Raw genomic sequence first — 25,896 nt, forward strand, 5'->3', positions numbered from 1 at the left:
GGGGTTCATGAAGGGGTTCCAGGTGTAGGGGGTTAAGGCTTGTGGGGGCGTCTGGATATGGGGTGAGGTCTGGATGCACAAGGGTTGGGCAGATGGGGGTGCAGCTCTCTGTACAGTGACCCAAAGACAACCCATGCCTGCTGAGAGTGGGGAGGCACAACCCCAGAACAGCTCAAGTTATGCCCCCCCCTTTCAGCCCCTCCCCTCCTGGAAAGCAGCTGCCCTTCCATGCGGCTCCTAGCTGTTCCACTGCCTCTCCTGGAAGAGTTAAAGAGGGGATCCCTCCTGTAGCTCTGCCTCTGTGTCTGGTGCAGCTCCCCGGCTCAGCTGCTTTGCAGGGAGGGGACCAAGCCACACCATGTGACTGAGCAAAATGGGGGGGCATGTGACTCCACATGCCCCACACCCATCGATCCCACCCTATACAGCTGTCAATCCATGGTCTGAACTGCATGCTGGGTTCCTAGAGCTGCTGACATTTCCCTACATTTCAGGATGATAGTATAGACTGATTTGGCATCCACAATAGATGCATATGCAATTGCTTTGGAGGAGTTCTTAGTTGCAAGCTTGTGGTTGAAATCATCCAAAGTGGGGTGTGGACATCATTTGGTATTGGTAATACCTCATGTTGTAGTAGTCTTAAGACACCAGGGGAGATCTCAAACAGTGTTCATATGTAGGTGGTGATGTTTATTTTCTCAAGTACTTTTTCATGGTGAGTTGGTTCTAGATGTGTTCTAAGTTTTTAAAATGCTGAACACTGAGTAAGAGACTCTGATTGCCTGGGGTGAGTAAATGCCCTTTCTTTCCCATGCTTCAGTAATAGTCCACCATCAAAAGAAATATCTTCAGACTTTTCTTGAAATACCACTCTAGCCATTGAATGAAGTGTACTTTTTCCATCAATGGTCTGTACACTGATGTCTATATTATCATTTCCTTCATGGATGGGATTTCCATGAGCTTGAAGTGGTACAATTCTAACTGGAATGAACATTCCTCCCCGGAGTCTTTCTACTTCAGTTTTTGCAGCAATAGTAATGAACCCTCTTAGCTCATCATAATTGATGCAGAATCTATGAAGGTGTGGTATGTCAGTTAAATTGCGAGACCCAAACTCATGGCAAAGGTGTGCAGCAAGGCTTATGTGCAGTAGTGTGATCATTTTGGAACTGTTAAATACTATGCACTCTGCAACTCTGAGGCACCTTCATTGAATGTCTCCTGAAGGATGATACTCACTGCTGGCTGAATTACATGCTTCTTTATCAATTAAAGGACAAACTCCTGCACCAATGGGGCATAAAAATAGCTGACCTTTTTAAACTACAATCACCTGGCTTTGGATAATATTCTGAGGCTTTCGTTTTAGCTATTTCACACAAGGATTGAAGCGGCATTATACAAAAACACTTATTTATTAGAAAGCTGTTCATCAGGCTCATTTGTGAGAAGAAAATCCAGAAAACATTTGGATGACTTAACTTCTTGCTTCAGAAAGTAGCAGCTTAGATAGCATCAACTATTTTTATTGCACTGCATAGAGCAAAGGTAGACTTGCTTAGTCCATGCTGTGCATGGAATGAAATTGCAGAACCATAGTGTTTTTCTGATCTTGCCTGTAATTTACTAATGGAATAGTTTGCAGTTTCTACGTCTGAGGGAAGTAGGGCTTTATATCTTTGTCACAGTTTTGACAGAAGAGCCTTCTTGTTGTACATAAGATTCTCTGTCTCTTCAATCAGCTGATAAAATGCAGTATCCTAAGGTGACTGTATTGTTGCAGTGTAACTAGATGGTTTTGGTTTAAGAGATTTGTTTTTTCTCAAGTAGAAAGGCATGTTGAGCGATAAACTGTATCCTTAGCAATCAAGTCTTCCACTAATAGTCTATGCAACATGTCATCATCTGCTCTTTGAAGTGCTATCTCCATTAGATTGGTTGCTTTGTCAAACGTTTCTATTATATGAAGTTTCTTATCTTTCCTATGTATTTTTTCTCAAGCAAGCAATGCAACAGGACCAGGATGAGAGGTTGTGCTTGCTCTGGTGGCTACAGAAGCAGGTGAATGTGATGTTCTCTGATCAGATTCAGAGTTCTTTTCTTTCCTGGGTTCAATAGAAATTTGATATGTACCAAATATGATTTGCTTGTGTATTTCTGAAAGCAACCCCTCTGATAGAGTATTGGTGGCACATCATCTACATTACAAAACTCATCCAGTAGCCACCAGCACAGTTTATTTCTCCTGGCTTCTTCTGCCAGCGTCATATAATTCTGTCCAGAACTGATAACTTTTGAACATTTTTTTTTTGCATTCTTTTGCTTTTTCTTGACAAATATCACATTTTTCAAAGTTTTGTGGAGAGTCTTTTTCTCTTTGATGTAAACTTTAAGGGGCCTATATCTTCCATGTTTGGAACCAGAAGTACGCAATCAGGCAGCAGCAGAGGCCAAAATAAATAAATAAATAAAAGAAGCAAATACAGTACTGTGTTAAATGTAAACTACTAAAAAAAGGGGGGGAAAGTTTAAAAAAATTGACAAAGTAAGGAAACTGTTTCTGCACTTGTTTTGTTTAAATTAAAATGGTTAAAAGCAGCATTTTCTTCCGCACAGTAAAGTTTCAAAGCCGTATTAAGTCAACATTCAGTTGTAAACTTTTGAAAGAGTTACAAACAACCTCCATTCCCAAGGCTTTTGTAACTCTGAGGTTCTACTGTAATATCTGAAGTAATCTGTAAACAAAAAATAAAACTGGTTTATTTTTATTTGCGTGCTGTTGCTGGGAGTTATCTAATCTGGGTTTCAGCTTACCTACTACCTATTTCCTCTCTCACCGGGAATCAGACTTTGCAGTGAGTTTTTTCTTAGTGACTCTCTCCTTTTGGGATTTGGTTCATTATTATTGAGCCCTGGTCTACACTAGGACTTTAGGTCGAATTTAGCAACGTTAAATCGATTTAAACCTGCACCCGTCCACACAGTGAAGCCCTTTATTTCGACTTAAAGGGCTCTTAAAATCGATTTCCTTACTCCACCCCTGACAAGTGGATTAGCGCTTAAATTGACGTTCCCGGCTCGAATTTGGGGTACTGTGGACACAATTCGATGGTATTGGCCTCCGGGAGCTATCCCAGAGTGCTCCATTCTGACCGCTCTGGACAGCACTCTCAGCTCAGATGCACTGGCCAGGTAGACAGGAAAAGAACCGCAAACTTTTGAATCTCATTTCCTGTTTGGCCAGCGTGGCAAGCTGCAGGTGACCATGCAGAGCTCATCAGCACAGGTGACCATGATGGAGTCCCAGAATCGCAAAAGAGCTCCAGCATGGACCGAACGGGAGGTACGGGATCTGATCGCTGTTTGGGGAGAGGAATCCGTGCTATCAGAACTCCGTTCCAGTTTTCGAAATGCCAAAACCTTTGTGAAAATCTCCCAGGGCATGAAGGACAGAGGCCATAACAGGGACCCGAAGCAGTGCCGCGTGAAACTGAAGGAGCTGAGGCAAGCCTACCAGAAAACCAGAGAGGCGAACAGCCGCTCTGGGTCAGAGCCCCAAACATGCCGCTTCTATGATGAGCTGCATGCCATTTTAGGGGGTTCAGCCACCACTACCCCAGCCGTGTTGTTTGACTCCTTCAATGGAGATGGAGGCAATACGGAAGCAGGTTTTGGGGACGAAGAAGATGATAGCTCACAGCAAGCAAGCGGAGAAACCGGTTTTCCCGACAGCCAGGAACTGTTTCTCACCCTAGACCTGGAGCCAGTACCCCCCGAACCCACCCAAGGCTGCCTCCTGGACCCAGCAGGCGGAGAAGGGACCTCTGGTGAGTGTACCTTTTAAAATGCTATACATGGTTTAAAAGCAAGCATATGAAAGGATTACTTTGCCCTGGCATTTGTGGTTCTCCTAGATGTAGTCCTAAAGCCTTTGCAAAAGGTTTCTGGGGAGGGCAGCCTTATTTCGTCCTTCATGGTAGGACACTTTACCACTCCAGGCCAGTAACACGTACTCGGGAATCACTGTAGAACAAAGCATTGCAGTGTATGTTTGCTGGCATTCAACCAAAATCAGTTCTTTATCTCTCTGTGTTATCCTCAGGAGAGTGAGATATAATTCATGGTCACCTGGTTGAAATAGAGTGCTTTTCTTCAGGGACACTCAGAGGTGCCCGTTCCTGCTGGGCTGTTTGCCTGTGGCTGAACAGAAATGTTCCCTGCTGTTAGCCACAGGGAGGGGGGAAGGTTGAGGGGGTAGTCACGCGGTGCGAGGAGGCAAAATGCGACCTTGTAACGAAAGCACATGTGCTATGTATGTAATGTTAACAGCAAGGTTTACCCTGAAAGAGTGTAGCGACTGTTTTATAAAATGTGTCTTTTTAAATACCGCTGTCCCTTTTTTTTTCTCCACCAGCTGCATGTGTTTCAATGATCACAGGATCTTCTCCTTCCCAGAGGCTAGTGAAGCTTAGAAAGAAAAAAAAACGCACTCGCGATGAAATGTTCTCCGAGCTCATGCTGTCCTCCCACACTGACAGAGCACAGACGAATGCGTGGAGGCAAATAATGTCAGAGTGCAGGAAAGCACAAAATGACCGGGAGGAGAGGTGGCGGGCTGAAGAGAGTAAGTGGCGGGCTGAAGAGAGGGCTGAAGCTCAAATGTGGCGGCAGCGTGATGAGAGGAGGCAGGATTCAATGCTGAGGCTGCTGCAGGACCAAACCAGTATGCTCCAGTGTATGGTTGAGCTGCAGCAAAGGCAGCTGGAGCACAGACTGCCACTGCTGCCCCTCTGTAACCAACCGCCCTCCTCCCCAAGTTCCATAGCCTCCACACCCAGACGCCCAAGAACGCGGTGGGGGGGCCTCCGGCCAACCAGCCACTCCACCCCAGAGGATTGCCCAAAAAAAAGAAGGCTGTCATTCAATAAATTTTAAAGTTGTAAACTTTTAAAGTGCTGTGCTTAAAGTGCTGTGTGGCATTTTCCTTCCCTCCTCCACCACCCCTCCTGGGATACCTTGGTAGTCATCTCCCTATTTGTGTGATGAATGAATAATGAATGCATGACTGTGAAGCAGCAATGACTTTATTGCCTCTGCAAGCGGTGATTAAAGGGAGGAGGGGAGGGTGGTTAGCTTACAGGGAAGTAGAGTGAACCAAGGGGCGGGGGGTTTCATCAAGGAGAAACAAACAGAACTTTCACACCGTAGCCTGGCCAGTCATGAAACTGGTTTTCAAAGCTTCTCTGATGCGTACCGCGCCCTCCTGTGCTCTTCTAACCGCCCTGGTGTCTGGCTGCGCGTAACCAGCAGCTAGGCGATTTGCCTCAGCCTCCCACCCCGCCATAAACGTCTCCCCCTTACTCTCACAGATATTGTGGAGCACACAGCAAGCAGTAATAACAGTGGGAATATTGGTTTCGCTGAGGTCTAAGCGAGTCAGTAAACTGCGCCAGCGTGCCTTTAAACGTCCAAATGCACATTCTACCACCATTCTGCACTTGCTCAGCCTGTAGTTGAACAGCTCCTGACTACTGTCCAGGCTGCCTGTGTACGGCTTCATGAGCCATGGCATTAAGGGGTAGGATGGGTTCCCAAGGATACATATAGGCATTTCAACATCCCCAACAGTTATTTTCTGGTCTGGGAATAAAGTCCCTTCCTGCAGCTTTTGAAACAGACCAGAGTTCCTGAAGATGCGAGCATCATGCACCTTTCCCGGCCATCCCACGTTGATGTTGGTGAAACGTCCCTTGTGATCCACCAGAGCTTGCAGCACTATCGAAAAGTACCCCTTGCGGTTTATGTACTCGGCGGCTTGGTGCTCCGGTGCCAAGATAGGGATATGGGTTCCGTCTATAGCCCCACCACAGTTAGGGAATCCCATTGCAGCAAAGCCATCCACTATGACCTGCACATTTCCCAGGGTCACTACCCTTGATATCAGCAGATCTTTGATTGCGTGAGCTACTTGCATAACAGCAGCCCCCACAGTAGATTTGCCCACTCCAAATTGATTCCCAACTGACCGGTAGCTGTCTGGCGTTGCAAGCTTCCACAGGGCTATCGCCACTCGCTTCTCAACTGTGAGGGCTGCTCTCATCCTGGTATTCATGCGCTTCAGGGCAGGGGAAAGCAAATCACAAAGTTCCATGAAAGTGCCCTTACGCATGCGAAAGTTTCGCAGCCACTGGGAATCGTCCCAGACCTGAAACACTATGCGGTCCCACCAGTCTGTGCTTGTTTCCCGAGCCCAGAATCGGCGTTCCACAGCATGAACCTGCCCCATTAGCACCATGATGCATGCATTGTCAGGGCCCATGCTTTCAGAGAAATCTGTGTCCATGTCCTGATCACTCACGGGACCGCGCTGACGTCGCCTCCTCGCCCGGTATCGCGTTGCCATGTTCTGGTGCTGCATATACTGCTGGATAATGCGTATGGTGGTTGATGTGCTCCTAATTGCCAAAATGAGCTCAGCGGCCTCCATGCTTGCCTTGGTATGGCGTCCGCACAGAAAAAAGGCGCGGAACAATTGTCTGCCGTTGCTCTGACGGAGGGAGGGGCGACTGACGACACGGCTTACAGGGTTGGCTTCAGGGAGCTAAAATCAACAAAGGGTGTGCCTGTACATCAAGGAGTATTTCAGGCAGGACTGCACGGAGGGTTCCAATAAGAAATGGTGCACCTAAATTATCGTTGTTATTGGAACAAGGAGGTTAGCCTGGCCTCTGATTGATACATGGCTAGATTTACCTCGCTGCACCTTCTCTGTGAGTGACTGCAGTGTGATCTAGACAGGGGAGGAGGAAAATGAGTACAAAACAAATCTGGTCTATTTCTTGTTCTGACCCACTCCATCTATCTTTTACATCTTTGGCTGGCAGCAGACGGTGCAGAAGGACTGCATGCCATCCACATCTCATGGCTGCTTGGCAGAAGATGGTACAGTACGACTGCTAGCCATCTTCATCTCTTGCCTGCCTGGCATAAGATGGTACAATACGACTGCTAGCAATCCTCATCTCTTGCCTGCCTGGCAGAAGATGGTACAGTACGACTGCTAGCAGTCCGTATCGCCTGCCCGCTCACCATAAGACGGTTCAATAGGACTGCAGGACTAAAGAGAATGACCTGGTCAAGTCACTCCAAATTTAGTCCCTGCACCCATGTCTGCCCAGGCGCTCCCAGCCGACGTGGCCAGGAGCACCTCGGACACGACGAGGATGACTACCAATCGTATTGCACCGTCTGCTGCCAGAAGGCAATGGGTTGCTGCTACTGTGCAGCAAAGCCGTACCGCGTCTGCCAGCACCCAGGAGACATAGGGTGACGGTTACCTGAGCTGGCTCCATGCTTGCCGTGGTATGGTGTCTGCACAGGTAACTCATGAAAAAAGGCGCGAAACGATTGTCTGCCCTTGCTTTCACGGAGGGAGGGAGGGAACGGGGGCCTGATGACACGTACCCAGAACCACCCGCGACAATGTTTTAGCCCCATCAGAGTGCTCCATTGTGAGTGCTCTGGACAGCACTCTCAGATGCCCGATTGTTTGCCATTGCTCTGACGCTGGGAGGGGCACTTACAGGGTTGGCTTCAGGGAGCTAAAATCAACAAAGGGGGTGGCTTTACATCAAGGAGTATTTCAGGCAGGACTTCACGGAGGGTTCCAATAAGAAATGGTGCACCTAAGTTATTGTCGTTATTGGAACAAGAAGGTTAGCCTGGCCTCTGATTGATACATGGCTAGATTTACCTCGCTGCACCTTCTCTGTAAGTGACTGCAGTGTGATCTAGAAGAACGAGTCCCCTAGACAGGGGAGGGGGGGAAGCAAATCTGGTCTATTTCTTGTTTTGATCCACTCCATCTATCTTTTACATCTTTGGCTGGCAGCAGATGGTGCAGAAGGACTGCATGCCATCCACATCTCATGGCTGCTCGGCAGAAGATGGTACAGTACGACTGCTAGCAGTCCGTATCGCCTGCCCGCTCACCATAAGACGGTTCAATAGGACTGACTGCAGGACTAAAGAGAATGACCTGCTCAAGTCACTCCAAATTTAGTCCCTGTGCTCATGTCTGCCCAGGCGCTCCTGATCGACCTCACAGAGGCGACCAGGAGCACTTCAGACATGACGATGACGGCTACCAGTCGTACTGTACCGTCTGCTGCCACAAGGCAAGGGGTTGCTGCTACTGTGTAGCAATGCCGTACCGCGTCTGCCAGCACCCAGGAGACATAGGGTGACGGTTACCTGAGCTGGCTCCATGCTTGCCGTGGTATGGCGTCTGCACAGGTAACTCAGGAAAACAGGCGCGAAATGATTGTCTGCCCTTGTTTTCACGGGGGGAGGGAGGGAACGGGGGCCTGACGATACGTACCCAGAACCACCCGCGACAATGTTTTAGCCCCATCAGGCATTGGGATATCAACCCAGAATTCCAATGGACAGCGGAGACTGCGGGAACTGTGGGATAGCTACCCACAGTGCAACGCTCCGGAAGTCGACGCTTGCCTCGGTACTGTGGAAGCGCTCCGCCGAGTTAATGCACTTAATGCACTTAGAGCATTTTCTGTGGGGACACACACACTCGAATATATAAAACCGATTTCTAAAAAACCGACTTCTATAAATTCGACCTAATTTCGTCGTGTAGACATACCCTTAGAGTGTGTCACTGATATTATAATGACACTTATGTTGAGCTGGTTTCCCATTGGAATCCACCACAGCTTTAGCCCTGCACCATGTCCTCTGGGCTAACATGCAGTGGAGAGGCTTGGGAGCTTGTAAAGTGGGGGATAATTGGCCTATCATGGGGTGTATAGAACCCATGTAAAACTGGCAACCAAAGAATTAATGCAGCAATTGTTGGCCAGCACTGATTGGGAGCCCCATTGCAGATGGGAGAATAAAAGAGCTCAGAAGCAGAATGGTGGGATGATTGCCAGAGGAGCAAGCAAGCTAGGGAAAAATGATCCTGCCAGTAAGCTGGTGAGATGCTGCCCTAGAGTGACAACAGCCCAAAGCACGGATGACCAAAGCGACAGGCTGCAGAAGCCTACAGAACCAATGGAGGCAAGAAGGAGCTCAGGGTAGAGCAGCAGAATTATTGAGGACTGATTCTACCTGGCTGGCTTATGGGCCCTGAGCTGGAACCCAGGGAAGTAGGTGACGTGGGTTCACCTACCTATCCCTCAACAGACAAAGGGGGTTCCAGACCCCTCGAGGACAAGGACCAGATAACCCCTGCCAAACATAAGGAGAAGTCCATGTGCTCCCGTAAAATGGGAATTAAGGTCCTTGCCTCCAGAATAGGCTTCACACAAGAAGGATGGGCTGACAGCCTCCCACCCCCCACATTGATCTGAGCAGGCTCTGTGGAATGCCTTCTCTGGACTGCTATTGCACTGGGGATCTAGCCCACAGGGCTTCATTAGGCTCTGGTAGAGGACTCCCAGGAGACATCTACCCTCCAGCTTCAGTGTAAACATTCGCTACAACGATGGAAGGGGTTTTTCTGTTACTGTAGTAAATCAACCCCCTCGAGAGGCAGTAGCTAGGCTGATGGAAGAAGTCTTTCATTGAGCCAGCACTGTCTATACTGGAGATTAGGTAAGGCTTAACTATGTGTCTCTGACATCCCTGAGAGAAATAGTTAGGTCAACCACAGGTTTAGATGTCGACTAGGCCTCAGGGAGAAAATAAAGAGAAAAGAACACTTCTTTCTCTCCTGGTTTTGTCCTCTGCTTTTGGTATACATTAATTTTTGTTTTTGTTTTCTTCCGGTGCTTATTGTGGAATTCAGGATTACAGCATCCCAAGCAACAAATGTGGAGAGGCTCTGGTTGCCCTTTCAGTTCATAGATTGAAACAGCAGCCACAGAAAGAGGGAAGACTGGGATGACTTCACTCCTTCCAGTCTCTTTTCATTACACCCGCATAGCCCATGAACACTTGAGCTTTGTGTAGGGAGAGTGGATTTCATCCTTTGTTTAGAGTTTAAGTGGGAGCTAACTTCCTGCTAGCTGCAAAACAAGCAGGTATTCTGGGACCCTTTTGCAAACATTTTTAGATGGGCAAAAAGAAAAGGAGTACTAGTGGCACCTTAGAGACTAACCAATTTATTTGAGCTTAAGCTTTCGTGAGCTACAGCTCACTTCATTGGATGCATTCATCCGATGAAGTGAGCTGTAGCTCACGAAAGCTCATGCTCAAATAAATTGGTTAGTCTCTAAGGTGCCACAAGTACTCCTTTTCTTTTTGCAAATACAGACTAACACGGCTGCTGCTCTGAAACCTATTTTTAAATGGGTGATACTTTGGTCCTAAGTGATGAAACAGTGTCTTTCTAAGATGAGATATGGGGCAATAAAATCAAGAAAATGCTGAGTTGAGGCTATTGCATCAGCCTTAACAGTCCAGTTCTTTTTAGGGTTGTTGTAGCACAAAGCTCAAAGACTGTCAGAACTACGAGTGTTTTCCTAAGTGTACTATATGTGCAACAATACCAAGGCACCAGGGATTCTAACACCCGATACAAAAATAAATGTCACTGGTTTTATAATGACGCTTATGTTGAGCTGATTTCTCAAAGGGAGCCACCACAATAACTACATATACAGATATGAGAAATTAAAGAAAATCTTGGAAGTTTCTAAACTGATTATATACATATATGCATCCGATGAAGTGAGCTGTAGCTCACGAAAGCTTATGCTCAAATAAATTGGTTAGTCTCTAAGGCGCTACAAGTCCTCCTTTTCTTTTTGATTATATACTGAATATCCTGAAACTTTTCAAAGACACATTTTGCTTCCTGCTTACATGTAAAATGTTTCAAAATGTACCTAGTTGTAAAAATAAGGTAAACAAAATTTAAAATGAATGCTAAAGAATAAATAGAAGAGATTATGAAATGTACCTTTGTTAGTATATGAGTTGTTCTTGTTAAAGCAATTATGTATGAGAGTCCATCAGCTAGCTAATCAATTTACTGTAAATTTCATGTGCCCTGAGTTAGCAACCCAGTCAGTTTCTCTCTATAACTTATGGAAAATACAAAAATTCCATTATATGTTGGAAGTAGAGCTTATTCAATGTAGGATAGGCAAAAATAGAGAATGAACTAGTAAATTACTTTTTGTTATTAGGAACACTTAAAAAAAAACAAACCAAATGGATGGTTCTTTCTGAAATTTCAAATAGCATATTCATTTTTCTAGGCAGAGTTTGTGTTTGTCCCAGGCCTGAAGAAGAGCTCTGTGTAAGCTCAAAAGCTTGTCTCTCTCACTGACAGAAGTTGGTCCAATAAAAGATATTACCTCACCCACCTTTTCTCCTATTTGTTATGGTCATTGCAGTTCCCTAATTGGAACAACACCACCGGAATTAAGCACAATGAACTCCTGATCTTACTTACATAAGTAGTCTCATTGACTTTAACAGGAACATCAAGAATAAGGGCTCCAGAACTTCCCCTATTTTTATTTGTTTTTTATCTTTCACGTAAAGTAACTTAGGGAAGGTTTACTAAATGAATTTATCTTTCAGCAAAGTAAATGATTTAGGCATCACTCATTCATGGTACATTTATAGGGCACCCACTTCATCTAGCAGCTAGATTGCATAGAAAGCAGCACTTTTCAATCAAAATGAATTGTTAAGTGTATTTCAGTATAAAGTTGTTTTAAACTAAGCTAGTGTTTCTGAGCCCCCTACTCCTAGCAATAGCTACTTTAATAGGAAAGGAAAAATTAGTACTTAGTGGTGTATTTTTAGTTGAATTGTGGGTGAAATTCTGGGTATTTCCACCTCTTAAAATTTGCCCTTGCAACAAGGTAGTTGGAGGTGTAAATACCCAAGTTCAACTGCAGGTGCAATCAACATGCAAATGTTGTAGGTGCAATACTTATGGTCTGTTTTTGTTTTGTTTTCTTCTAAGCACTCACATGTGTACTGAAGCCAATGGGAATTACAGGTGCTCAGCCCCTTTGAAATCAAGCCATTAGTGGCTACTTTCCCTTTAATTTAAATGACATTTGGCCCTGTTTAAAAAATGACCAATCATGCTCTAGTTTGTAAATAGACCCATTGACATCAATGGAACTACTATTGTAAGAGTTGCAGGATTTGGCCCATAGTCCTTTCTTCCTGGCCCAAGAAATGATAACATATATGTATTACCCTACTATTGGATCTTAGGCCCTGTCTACACTGGAAAATTTCTGCACAGTAAAGCAGCTTTCTGCGCGGTAACTTACGAGGTGTACACACTGCCAAGCCACTTAGTGCGCAGAAACTGCACAGTGCAGCGCTTTTAAAAAAAACTACTCCAACAAGAGGTATAGAGCTTTCTGCGCTGGGTTTACAGTGCCAGTGTAGACACCGTGCTCGATTACAGCGCTGCGATTGACCTCTGGGAGGTGTCCCACAATGCCTGTTCTCACCTCTCTGGTCATTGGTTTAAACTCTACTGCCCTGACCTCAGATGACCAACTGTCATTGCCACCCCGTACGTTCCTTTGGAATTTTGAAAGTCCCCTTCCTGTTTGTTGGGTGATGCGTGCAGTGGTCTCAGCGCATCTTTCCAGGTGGCCATGCCTGCTCCACACACCAGGTGATCCCCCGCTTGGAGCAATGCCGAGGTGCTGGACCTCATCAGCATTTTGGGAGAGGAGGCTGTCCAATCCGAGCTGCACTCCAGCTAGTAGGAATTATGATACCTATGGACAGATTTCACGATGCATGACAGAAAGGGGCCATGACACATTGCAGTGCAGGGTCAAAGTGAAGAAGCTGCAGAATGCCTACCACTAAGTGCAGGAGGCAAACTGCTGCTCCGGTGCTGCGCCCACGAGCTGCCGGTTCTACAAAGAGCTGGATGCGCTACTCGGTGGCGACCCCACCTTCTCTAATAGCCTTGGTCTCTGGCTGTTCAAACTCAGCCTCTAGGTGCTAAGCCTCTGTGGTCCAGCCCTGAGTGAAGTTTTCACCCTTCACAAATATTATGGAGTGTACAGCACGCAGCTATAAGTGTAGGAATATTGTCATCGGCCAGGTCCAGCTCCCCATAGAGGCAATGCTAGCGGGCTTTTAAGCGGCCAAAAGCATACTCAGCAGTCATTCTGCACTTGCTCAGCCTGTTTAACCACTTCTTGCTGCTCTCAAGTTGCCCCGTGTATGGCTTCATAAGCCATGGCGTTAAGGGATAGGCGGGGTCTCCCAGGATCACAAGGGGCATTTTGACTTCCCCTACGGTGATCTTCCTGTCTGGGAAGAAAGTCCCTGCTTGCAGCTTCTTGAACAGGCCAGTGTTCTGAAAGATGTGTGCATCATGGACCTTTCTGGAGCAGCCTGCGTTAATGTCTGTGAAATAGCCATGGTGATCCACAAGCGCCTGGAGAACCATTGAGAAATACACCTTCCGATTAATGTGCTAGGTGGTCTGGTGCCAGAATTGGAATATGCGTGCCATCTATTGCCACCCGCAGTTAGGGAAGCCCATTTGTGCAAAACCATCCACAATGTCACGCACATTGACCAGAGTCATGGTCTTTCAGAGCAGGATGCGATTAAAGGCCCTGCAGGCTTCTGTCAACACGAGTCCAACCGTCAACTTTCCCACTCCAAACTGAGTAGCGACTGACCAGCTTCCACAGTGCAATTGCCATGTTCTTCTCCAATGACAGGGCAGCTGTCATTCTCCTGTCCATGCACTACAGGGCTGGGGCGAGCTCATCTCACAGTCCCATGAATGTGGCTTTCCTCATCCAAAAGTTCTGCAGCCACTGCTCCTCATCTCAGATGTGCATCACAATGTGATCCCTCAACTAAGTGCTTGTTTCCTGAGCCCAAAAGCAGCGTTCCACTGTGGTCAGCCCCTCCGTGAATGCCACAAGCAATCTTGTGTCGTAGCTGCTACCCATGGAGAGATCAATGTCACACTCCTCTTGTCTTTGTAGTTTAAGGAATAACTCCTTAACTGCCACTTGTGACATGTTAGTCTGAGTGAGCAGCAAACTGGTCAACAGTTCGGGATCCATTCCTGCAGACTGAAGAGGCAGAGCGCGCGGTACGCAAACGGTTGAAAGATGGTGCCAAATGTGGACGGAAGCACAGGGATTGCTGGGATATGAAGCAATGCATCATGGGGCTTTGGGACAGGATCCAGAATGCCCTGTGACCCCTCCCCCCCCTTTTTCTCATAACTTTTAGCAGCAGAAGGGGAAGAGATGCTCTGTGGGATAGCTGCCCAGAGTGCACTGCTCCGAATACCACTGCAAGTGCTGCAAGTGTGAACATGCTATTGCGCAGGCAGCTGACAGTGTGAACACACAACAGCGGTTTCCCTTCGGTGCTCTCTGAGCAGCGCTGTAACTCTCGGCGCTGTAACTCTGCCAGTGTAGACATGCCCTTAATGTCTCTTGGGATTGTGACTGCAGTGTATAGGAATTAAGTGTTTTCACGTTTTTATCTTGAACAGTTTAACATTTTGAACATAGAGCTGGATGATAATTTAATGAAAACTTTGACGTGAGCACTGTCTATTTGTATTATGGTCGTGCCCAGAGACTCTAACTGTGATTAGGTCCCCATTGTATAAATACTCTTCAGTTTGTTTTACCATTCGTAACACAAGTAGAATGCATCTCAAAATAAATGCTTTAAAATGATCGGTCAAAGCAATAACATCCCTATTCTTCGGCATTGGAAGCTTTGCCTCAGCAACCTTCTGGATTAGGCCCTATATTAACTCGGAATTAATCCTTGGGCTGGCTTGCTTGAGGGCTTTGTGCCAGATTCTTTGGTTCAACTTGACTGTGTGTTTAGGCTGCTTGGATCTTTAGTTTGAGATTAATATTTTGCACCAGCTTTATTGTATGGCACTTAGATCCTTAATGACAATCTCTCTACAAATGTATAAAATATATTTAATTTTTTTTTACTATTTGTTTAATAGCTGAGCTATATTGCTTTCTAGTTTTCCTGTGTAAGTGTCTGGTATTGTACACACAAATGTATGAAAGACTAAGAACTTTGAATTGCCTGCCAAAACCCATTCTTAATCTTTGTTCTCACTCTTCTGTACATAGGCCAACATGGAACTCTTAATCATTTAATTTCCAATTCATTCTGTACTTTTCTTATTAAGCAATGTTTGACTCTAGGATTTTTGTTAAATTTATATTGGGTGTTTTTTTTTTAAAGGGATTCCGGGCTTATCACTTATGCTTCAGTATTTCAATATTTTCTTTACCTTATTTTTAATTTATAAATTTACTGAGCTAGACAATCCCTCAGCCTGGAATAGGTTCATTTCTATGTCTCATCACGCCCCTTAAAGTCTCTAGTCATAATCTAAAATCAAACTGAGCCTCAAATTATACACTGTTTCTGGAATACTAAATGTAAGGAAATTGTTATATGCTTGCAATGATTTTTTATTCATTTTAAAAAAGCCAACATACTATATACAGTTCTTCTAATTCATTCTGAAAAATGGGATACTTTGCTTTACTCTTAAATCTCAATGTCTGTCTAAATTCTCCCTGGCTTATCCCTTACTCATGTCATCACTTGTTGAAAGGGTGTTTAAAGGTTTTTGAGCATCTGTGGCAAAAATCTTGGTTTATTCTTCAAAACTAACATAGCAGGAGAAAACTCTTCACAGAAGATATCACTGCCTCACCTAAATCCATTCATTACCTGAACGTAATCTCAGAAGGGTTGTTGTTATAACCTAAACCAGTAGTTTTCCACGACAGACATCACGTTCAGCACAGCCTACATAATTTCAAAAGCTGTTTCTGTTCTATTTAGATTACTTTAGTGCTTTGTTTTGAGCCTCTGCTATTAAATGTCTATTGCTCAAGGCAAGTTGTTTGTCAGCATGGTGTATTATAACATCTGTGTGGTGATGGCACTAAAACTTATTTTATAGCCCAATATGTTCAGTTCTTTCAGTATTACTGTGATTTAGATGACATTGAGCCTGATCTTTTACTAGTTTTATCTTGCTAAATTCAAATAAGATACTAAACTGCTTTTTCTGTTTACCAGACATTTTCTCATATATAATTTTTGCTGTCAAATCACCAATCTGTGTCGCTAGGACACAATATTTTGGAGCTAAGCTCTATTATGTACAAGAATGTAACATTTTATTACCATGTATACTAAAGTATAGCACCCCAGAACACTGGTAGGTTGAACTTTACTCCCTCCGATAGGAAGGCTCTGGGATTCTGATTAATACTTCTTTTCTTAAAAAATGGAAGATGGGACATTTTCAGTGAGATTTGGGCACATAACTTCGTTGAAATCCCCAATGTATTGCTTTAATTGTTTACATTGACATTGCCTTATAGATTTTAAATGTTTGTAAATGATCCAAAACTCAGGAGCAAACATTTCCCATTCACTGTCTTTATGGAACCTTCCAAACTTCACAGTCTGTTATCTAAACTGTCAGGAGTTCTGTGGGTTATAAACAAATGTTAACATGCAGTCAACAAACTACCAAATATCAAAAGTACTCATTCAGAATAAATATACATCCCCACCTGCTTATCAAGTGATAGACCTGGACATGACCCTGCAAATTGCTGAATGCTTCATGCAAGGGGATGACTACTGTTAACTCCCACTAAATTAACTGGGAATTTGGAGTGTTCAGCACCTCTCAGGAGGCGCAGACCTTGCAGGATCAGGCCCTTAGATGCCAGGGGTATTCTATGCTGTACCCATAAGAGGCACATCCCATTGGTCAGAGCTTGGGAGGATTTACCAAAGGCAGTCTTATGGCTATCTTTCACAGTGCTTCCACAATACCTTCCTTATAGCCTTGCATGAGGCTTTTAGTTCTCCTTTATGTCCTTTTACCCTGCATACAGGGACCAGAGCAGAGATGGGACTTTCACCAGAGAGATGGAAATAAATGAAGAGCTAAATCTTTTCCATTTCCCCAGGTGATGTGCTTTAGCTGCAAGCAAATCAATAAGAGAGTGACTCCATCATGAAAGCAGGAGAGTGTAACTGAAAATGAACCTGAGCTAAACACAACTGTTGCATAACAGATTAGGAAATTTGAAGTCTGCTATTCATGGATGGAAACCTTACTTGGGAATCGAAATAAATATTTCATCCTCATCCCTGTTTTCACCCAAGAAACATTAACGCCTGATTACATTGAAATGAATGGCAAAACTCCCATTGACTTCAGCAGCAACTGGCTTATGCCCATAACGCATTCACCCCCTAAATTATCTTCTAAGAAGTAGCTGATCAGTAAAGACCAGCATGTGCCTTAGGAGAAAGTAGGGGGTGGTGCACAGCTGCATTGCCCCAGTGGAGCTAACAGAGTCCTTCCCTTCAAAGTCCCCAGTGTGCAGCGTGGGTGCACTGGCTGTACTGCTCTTTGGTATAGTGCAGTCTGTGTCCCTGCTGCTCTCAGCCTGCTCTGAATCCCTGAGGGCGAGGGAAGTGTGGAGGGAGCAGTCCTTGTACCCCCTCCAGCGAAGGAACTGTGATTGTTGCTGGCCCTTTTACAGATTGTGGAGGTGGAAGGCTTCTGTACAAGGACCTGGGCAACAGGACCTTAAAATTCCAATGCCTGGAAATTGCTTTCAGGCCTAAGATTTGGAGATTTTATATTTACTTCTAGAAGTAAAGTTACACTCCATTGCAAGTGTGACTGGAGCATACACAGGGTGGAGCAAACACTAAGCACTGGGTACAATTAGGTCCCTGAATCGAATGGCAGTCCCATGTCCTTTCTCTGTATTTCCTCTCCTCGCTTCCAAGAGTGCAAATTAAAAAGGGACAATTTATGGGCAAAGAATGGACATGTCTGAGAGAAAAGGTGTGAACCACAGCATGCAATTACTGCCTGGATGTGTGCTTGTTGGGCAGGAACTATATTGTTGTTACATATGCCTGCAGTGCCTAGTACAAAGGGGCTGGGACTTCCAGGTGCAACTGCAATGCAAATAATTAGACACATGCTCCTTTCTTTGCCCCTGCTCCTGCTAAAAGGCAATACTCTCATTATTTCAGGATTCATAGATTCTAAGGCCAGAAGGGACTATTGTGGTCATCTAATTTGAACCCTTGTCTAACACAGGCCATAAAACTTCAACAAAATAATTCCCAGAGAAGATTTTAGAAAAGCAGCTAGTCTTGATTTAAAATTGCCAGTGATGACAAATCTGCTGGGACCCTTGCATAAGTTTTTTGATGAGTAATTATTGATTGAAACAATTTACCTTTATTTCCAGTCTGAATTTGTTTAGCTTCAACTTCTAGCCATTGGATCATGTTACACCTTTTTCGCCTAGATTGAAGAACCCATTATTAAATGTTTGTTTTCCCAAGTAGGTACCTATAATCAAATCACCCCTTAACCTTCTTTTTGTTAAGCTAAGTAGATTGAGCTCCTTGAATCTGTCACCAAAAGTCACATTTTCTAATCCTGTAATCATTCTCTTAGCTCTTCTCTGAACCCTCTCCAGTTTATCAACATCCTCTTTGAATTGTGGGCCCCAGAACTGGACACAGTATTCCAGCAGTGGTCACATAAATAAAGAGTAGGAGTAGAGAGGTTGTTTTACCTCAAGATTCCCCTGTTCATGTATCCCAGGATTGCATTAGCTCTTTTGGCCACAGCGTCAGATTGGTAGCTCATGTTCAGCTGATTATCCACAATGACCCCCAAATATCTTTCTGCGTCACTACCTCCCAGGATAGAATCCCCCCATCCTGTAAGTATGGGCCTACATTCTTTGTTCCCAGATATATACATTTACATTTAGCCTTATTAAAACACACTGTTTGTACCCAGTTTACCAAGCATCTAGTCCAGTGGTTCCCAAAGCCGGTCCGCTGCTTGTTCAGGGACAGCCCCTGGCGCGCCGGACCAGTTTGTTTACCTGCCGCGTTCACAGGTTCTGCCAATCGTGGCTCCCACTGGCTGTGGTTCACTGCTCCAGGCCAATGGGGGCTGCGGGAAGTGGCGCGGGCCAAGGAGTGTGCTGGCCGCCCTTCCTGCAACCCCCATTGGCCTGGAGCGGCAAACCGCAGCCAGTGGGAGCCGCAATCGGCCGAACCTGCAAACGCGGCAGGTAAACAAACGGGTCCGGCACTCCAGGGGCTTTCCCTAAACAAACAGCGGACCGGCTTTGAGAACCAGTGATCTAGATCGTTCTGAATCAGTAACCTCTCCTCTTCATTTTTCTAACACTCCCCCAATTTTTGTGTCATCTGCAAACTTTATCAGTGAGGACTTTTTTTTCTTCTAGGCAGGGATTAATTTGTGCTAGAACGTGCCAGGGCTGAGCCTCAGCACCCCTTGGCTTAGCAGTTCATAGCCCCAGCACCTCTGGGCTTGTTGCAACAGTTATGAAAGTAAAAGCCATGGCCAGGGGCAGCAGGTTTGTATAATTTTTGGTGGTGCCCAGAATGGGTCCAAGTCCTACCCACCCCTACCCCTGCTTTGTAAGCTGATATATATATTTAAATAATGTAAAAATGGACTGGAAACAGTAAGCATTTAACAGTTTCCCTATATTGCACAATGTGGGGGGCTGAGGGCTCTGGCTGGGGTGAGGGCTCTGGGGTGGGGCTGGGATGAGGGGTTTGGGGTGTGGAAGGGGACTAAGGGCTAGGGCAGAGGGTTGGGGTGTGAGGGCTCTGGCTGGGGCTGAGGATGAGGGGTTTGGGAGGGGGCTCAGGGCTAGGGCAGAGGGTTTGGGTATGGGGGTGAGGGCTCTGGCTGGGGCTGAGGATGCGGGGTTTGGGAGGGGGCTCAGGGCTAGGGCAGAGGGTTTGGGTATGGGGGGTGAGGGCTCTGGCTGGGGCTGAGGATGAGGGGTTTGGGAGGGGGCTCAGGGCTAGGGCAGAGGGTTTGGGTATGGGGGGTGAGGGCTCTGGCTGGGGCTGAGGATGAGGGGTTTGGGAGGGGGCTCAGGGCTAGGGCAGAGGGTTGGGGTATGGGGCTGAGGGCTCTGGCTGGGGCTGAGGATGAGGGGTTTGGGAGGGGGCTCAGGGCTAGGGCAGAGGGTTTGGGTATGGGGGGGTGAGGGCTCTGGCTGGGGCTGAGGATGAGGGGTTTGGGAGGGGGCTCAGGGCTAGGGCAGAGGGTTTGGGTATGGGGGGTGAGGGCTCTGGCTGGGGCTGAGGATGAGGGGTGTGGAAGGGGACTAAGGGCTAGGGCAGAGGGTTGGGGTATGGGGCTGAGGGCTCTGGCTGGGGCTGAGGATGAGGGGTTTGGGAGGGGGCTCAGGGCTAGGGCAGAGGGTTTGGGTATGGGGGGGTGAGGGCTCTGGCTGGGGCTGAGGATGAGGGGTTTGGGAGGGGGCTCAGGGCTAGGGCAGAGGGTTTGGGTATGGGGGTGAGGGCTCTGGCTGGGGCTGAGGATGAGGGGTGTGGAAGGGGACTAAGGGCTAGGGCAGAGGGTTGGGGTATGGGGGCTGAGGGCTCTGGCTGGGGCTGAGGATGAGGGGTTTGGGAGGGGGCTCAGGGCTAGGGCAGAGGGTTTGGGTATGGGGGGGTGAGGGCTCTGGCTGGGGCTGAGGATGAGGGGTTTGGGAGGGGGCTCAGGGCTAGGGCAGAGGGTTTGGGTATGGGGGGGTGAGGGCTCTGGCTGGGGCTGAGGATGAGGGGTGTGGAAGGGGACTAAGGGCTAGGGCAGAGGGTTGGGGTATGGGGGCTGAGGGCTCTGGCTGGGGCTGAGGATGAGGGGTTTGGGAGGGGGCTCAGGGCTAGGGCAGAGGGTTTGGGTATGGAGGGTGAGGGCTGCAGCGTGGGGCAGGGGATGCGGGGTTCATAGCGCAGGATGGGGCTCAGGGCTTGGGCTGAAGGTTGGGGTGCAGGCAGGGGAGTCCTCCTCTCTGGCCCCAGCAGCACACTCACCCGGCACCATCACTGCACATGCTCCTAGGGGCCAGGCCCCTCTCAGGTCCAGGAAGCCCCCTCGTCCCAACCGTGGTGGGTGATGGGAGCCGGGGGGGGAGTGGCCATCACATGTGCGCCTCATCCCTCTGCAGGCAGCTGCGCCGCCACCGCAGCCTGCCTCTGGCACGGCTCCCTTTTGTGGCTGGCAGCTGCTGGCGAGGAAATGCAGCGCAGAGCGGCAGGGCAGCCACCTGCTGCCCAGGCCGGGACGCTCCGGGGGACGTGCCCAGGGGCGGCAGGCGGGGGACACTCCAGGGGAGGCACATGGGGCGTGAGGCCCAGAACATTGGTGGAGCCGGGCCCCCGGGCCCTAAATGTGCTGAAGCACGGGCACCATAGCCTCCTATAACTCACTGCCCCTGGCCATGGCACCTAATTGCTTGAGTCCCAGCACCTCTTTCATTACAAATTAAGCGCTGCTTCCGGGTCATTAATAAAGATGTTAAACAGCACAGACCCAAGAACTGATCCCTGTGGGACCACAGTGCAAACAGATCTGCTCAATTACTATTACAGTTACTTTTTGAGACCTATCAGGGTCGGGGACTGCAGTGTCCTTGCCTGATAATTGCTTTTTTACTTTGCACTTACACAGTCCATGCCAGTGCTGTGCTACATCAAGCCTATTATCATTGTAACCTTTGACACATGGATACATACGTAAAACTTTAACAGCAAACCTTTCAGTTGCCTTTCTGGATGAACAACAGCATAAAGTAAAGTAATTATTGTAAACATCTTTAATAAAGGTAAAAACTTAAATCTCCTTCAGTGGTGTTTTTTTTAATACATTTACCTTAAGGGAATGAATCAAGTTGCCATATGGAAAGATATTTCACTAGGATCCCATACATACAGTTCACAAGAATATTAACAACCACTGTGGCTGCAGCTTTTATTTAAGACCTCACATGAGAATGTTGGTGAACCAGAATGTAGGTACTAGAATCAAGATATTACTGTAACCCTCTTGCCAGTTGACAGTAAGGGGTTCTTGGGTCTCACTGGGTTTGCTCATTCTCCTTAGTGGAGCCTGTCAGTTAGGCTGTGTGCCTGACTCCTCCAGGGGCCAGTCAGACCCCCTATTTTCCATGTAAGGGGCTTGGGTTTGGTTTTGGAACTTGCTCACTAACTTTAGTCCAAAATAACCTTTTTAAAAGACCAACCTCACAAACAAAATAAGAGCTATAGATACCCTGACAGCAATAAAGGTCCCAATCCTGCAAAGACTTATGTATGTGCTAACGCTGTGAGTAATACTATTGAAGTCTATGGGACGGCCTGCAATGTGTAAAATTAAGTATGTGCATGTTTGCAGTCCACACGGAGAACCACCCCGCAGTACAATAAAATAACAAAAATCAACATTACCGTAAAATATGAAAACACAGTTGAGGGGGTTCTGTATGAGCATGATGTTTTTGGGGAGATGAGGAGAGTGCTAAACCCTGTCAGGTTAATTTTTGATTGGCCAATTTTGGCTACTTAGGTGGAGTGATGCAGCTCGATTTAAAACAGGCACCCTTTAAATGTTTGTATATAAATTTGCAAGAAATAAGAGGAGATTTCAGTTTTAAGCAGGAATTGATTCTATTTAGAGCCAGATAAACAGGTGTCTAGATTTATACATACAGACTTGTAAGGTGAAAGTAATGACATATAGGGACCAGGTTTTCTGTTTAATACACATTATCTTATTTTACTTTGTACACATGTAAGGTAAACCTATGCACTGTATAATGAATGAGGTAACAGGATATTTTTAATTTTTATTATGCTTCCTTTTTCTGATAAAATAGTTAATAACTTTTTAATTTAATGGAAATTGTGTCCCTTGTCATCAAATACCTCTTAGTACTGTTCACACATAGGTTAATTTCCATATGTAGACTTATTTGGAAGGGGTGTGTGTGTGTAAAAAAAAAAACACCTTGATTTTTGTTTTGTTTGTTGTTGTTGCTGGGTAATCTAATGCCACTCAAGCCAGTCTGTCTCTTCCAATTTATTGTAAGGAAGCATGAAGCCTGGGTTGGAGGCAAGACCAGAAAGCAAATAAGGTAAAGTCTATGTAGAATATCGAATCAGAGAAATACAATGACCTATGTAAAAAGATATTCTTATTCTCAATAAATACCAGACATGAAATTGTCCCTTTAAAACTTCATACCTTATATGACACCTGAAAGATTAACAAAAATATCTATCTATCTCTCTCTTTTAAGAAAGGGAGGTTTGGGGTTTTCTTTAAAGAAACTTTAAGGTCAAAAGTAAGGAAATAAATCCTTGACCTGTATCATTATCTTCCTGCAGGACAAAATCTCTACAGAGATCCCCTGGCAAGAATCTCCACATGCTGTTTCATTGGGGAGTGTAGAAAAGGCTAAGGGGCCTGTCCCTGAGTTTGGCAGGATCCCCAGGAAACCATGCAGATCTCTGGCATCCAAGATGGGTTAGGGTCTTTAAAACAAGTTCCCATGCCTCAGCCCCAACTCTGGTTCCTGGTACCCCTTTGTCTCTTGCTTCCTGGCAGTGCTATTCCATTGGAGCCATGCTACCAAGAAAGTGCCACAGCTGCTTTCAGAGACCCTGGGAAAAGATAACGGCCAGTTGTTATATGATCTCTTCCAGATAACCTTCCTAGGATTGGAGGGGGATGATGTGTTCTCTCACTCTCTGTACGCCTAGCCTGCAAACACCCACTCCAAGGTTCCCAGTCCCTATCCTCTCCCTTGACCACAGTGGGAAAGCACAGTATTTGCCCCATGCTCTTTATATGGTGAAATTGTCTGTGCTGCCTTTGTATTTAAAAGTGTGCCCATCCATGAGAATGTTATTTGCCCAAGACTTTTTCTGATCTCTCTCCTTCCTGTATGCTCCGTATGCTTCTGAATGTCCCTGTAAAACAGTGTTGAGCCAGGAGAACAAAATATGTTTCTCATGATTTATAGTAGCATTTTAAAGGTCTAAATAATGTAACATAATAAAACATTGTTTTCAATTTCTTTCCCCATGTCAGTGCTCTGCCTCAGTGCCTTTCACTGCACAAATTAGCTTTATAATTTGTATTATTTGCTGGCATAGTAGGCCAAATTCTTCCCTAGTTTAGTGTAGTTCCTCTGAAGGCAAAAGAGTTATGACAGAGATTAATCTGGTCCCATGGGAGTTGGAACAGCTAGGGTCATTGTTATTTCTAGCAATTTCACATCAGTGGTAATTTTTCTTAATTTTCCTGTATAAGCATACAGCCAGTTTTACCACTTTTTTTGAGCGTACTTTTAAAAGAGTTAATGCATGCTACAGGATACATCTTCAGATTGACTTTAGCTGAGTATCAACTTTTTGTACCTGCAACTATTTGTGTTTGCATTTTAGATCCTTTACACAAATCTACATGCACTGTGAGTAGTCCCCTTACTTCAATGGGACTAGTTCAGTACTCACAATGTATAAAATGAGACATCAAGGGAGAAATCTGGCCCCACTGAAGTCAACGGAAGTTTGGTCATGGACTTCAATGGGGCTAGGATCTAACCCCAAATTGTTGCAGGTTTAAGGTCCTGGTTTGCACTAGAGTAGAAATGTCATATTTTGTTTTAACAAATTAATATAACATAAATCAAACAATTTCCTCTTAATATTTTCTAAAGTAATTTCCACTACAGGCAATCAAAAGCTTTTTGTATGGCTAGTATTATTAACATAATCACAGAAAATATAATAACAATATGTTAAAGAGTGCAAACACTAACTTGGTGGAAGGATTAATTTAGAAGAGATGCATAGCCTTTTGCTGGCTGTCTCTGTTTTTGATAAATCCACACTGCACAATGCATGCAAAGCCACACAGCACTCAAAAATGGCGAGATGTGATCCAAAGCCCATTGAAATCAATAGAAAAATTCCCATCGACTTAAATGTACCTTTGGTGGGCTGACACTACTGCTTTTCCTGAGTGTAATTTTACTGTTACTTTGTGCTCTCCTTCTCCTCCTCCCTGTTGTCATATGCTCAGACTGCAAACTCCTTGGGGCCAGGGACTTGTTTTTATGATGTGTGTGTATGTGTATAGTGTTTAGCACAATTGTCTTGACTCATGACTTAGGCCTCTAGGTGCTATTGCCATACAAATTATTACTAACTGAGCTAAATGTGTTAGATTCATTACAGCTTAGCCTATATGTTGTTGTGTTGACAAATACTTTTAATAACAAAACAAAATGGTGGTGGCAGCTTTAGGCCTATGGAATGTATGCCATTGTATTTTTACTCTACCACTGGCCCCACTCCTGATTTCCAGTCAACCTGCTAGATAGAGCACTATCCTTGATTCCCATCCATGGGTTCTTTAAGACTCTGGTGACAGCAACCCACAGAAGAGACTGAATTCCTTAGTGACTTTCCATCTTCTGTTTGGAAAGCTGAACTTTTATGGCACTAGTAGTTGAAAATCAAACACCAAAACCTACATAATCTCACAGTTTTGGGGAGTGGAATGAGGTTGCAGAAAGTTGGGAGGTAGCCGGAAAGGGGGTGAGGAGGGAGCTGGGTGTGGTTCTGAATGTGTTAGTTTGTATAGGGCCTCAATAAACAAACAAAAAAAAATGCAACGTGATTCCTGCTGGACAGTGAGAGCTCTGTTTTTCAAGATGCTTGATATATCTTATAAAAAAAAAAAAAAGACCCAATCCTGTAGATCTTTTAGACAATACTTCCATTGATGACAGCGGGAGTTTTGGCTAAGCTACAAACTGCAGCATTAGACCCAAAAGCTATCAATGCAGAACTCAATGTACATGGAATTGAAAGTGTCTCTACAGAATATTTAAAGACTTTTAATAAAATTGAGGTTAACTACTCAGCATTGATTTGAAATAAAATTAAGCTGCATAGCTATCTGAGACTAGTCCTTTTGTAATGTTTAAAGAGAAGAAAGTACTT

General features: G+C 45.5%; 1 protein-coding gene across 1 annotated transcript in view; it reads left to right on the forward strand.

The window, feature by feature from the left end:
- Positions 1–3,185: 3,185 nt before the first annotated feature.
- The window catches only part of LOC140911929 (myb/SANT-like DNA-binding domain-containing protein 7), a 193,733-nt gene continuing 171,022 nt past the window's right edge, over positions 3,186–25,896 (forward strand). Inside the window, exon 1 of the mRNA XM_073346088.1 lies at positions 3,186–3,833. Within this exon, the coding sequence (XP_073202189.1) occupies positions 3,272–3,833 (562 nt within the window). The 5' untranslated portion in view covers positions 3,186–3,271. The remainder of the gene's footprint in view (positions 3,834–25,896) is intronic.

This window comes from Lepidochelys kempii, chromosome 5 (assembly GCF_965140265.1).
Source record: "Lepidochelys kempii isolate rLepKem1 chromosome 5, rLepKem1.hap2, whole genome shotgun sequence".
NCBI classification, from domain to species: domain Eukaryota; kingdom Metazoa; phylum Chordata; order Testudines; family Cheloniidae; genus Lepidochelys; species Lepidochelys kempii.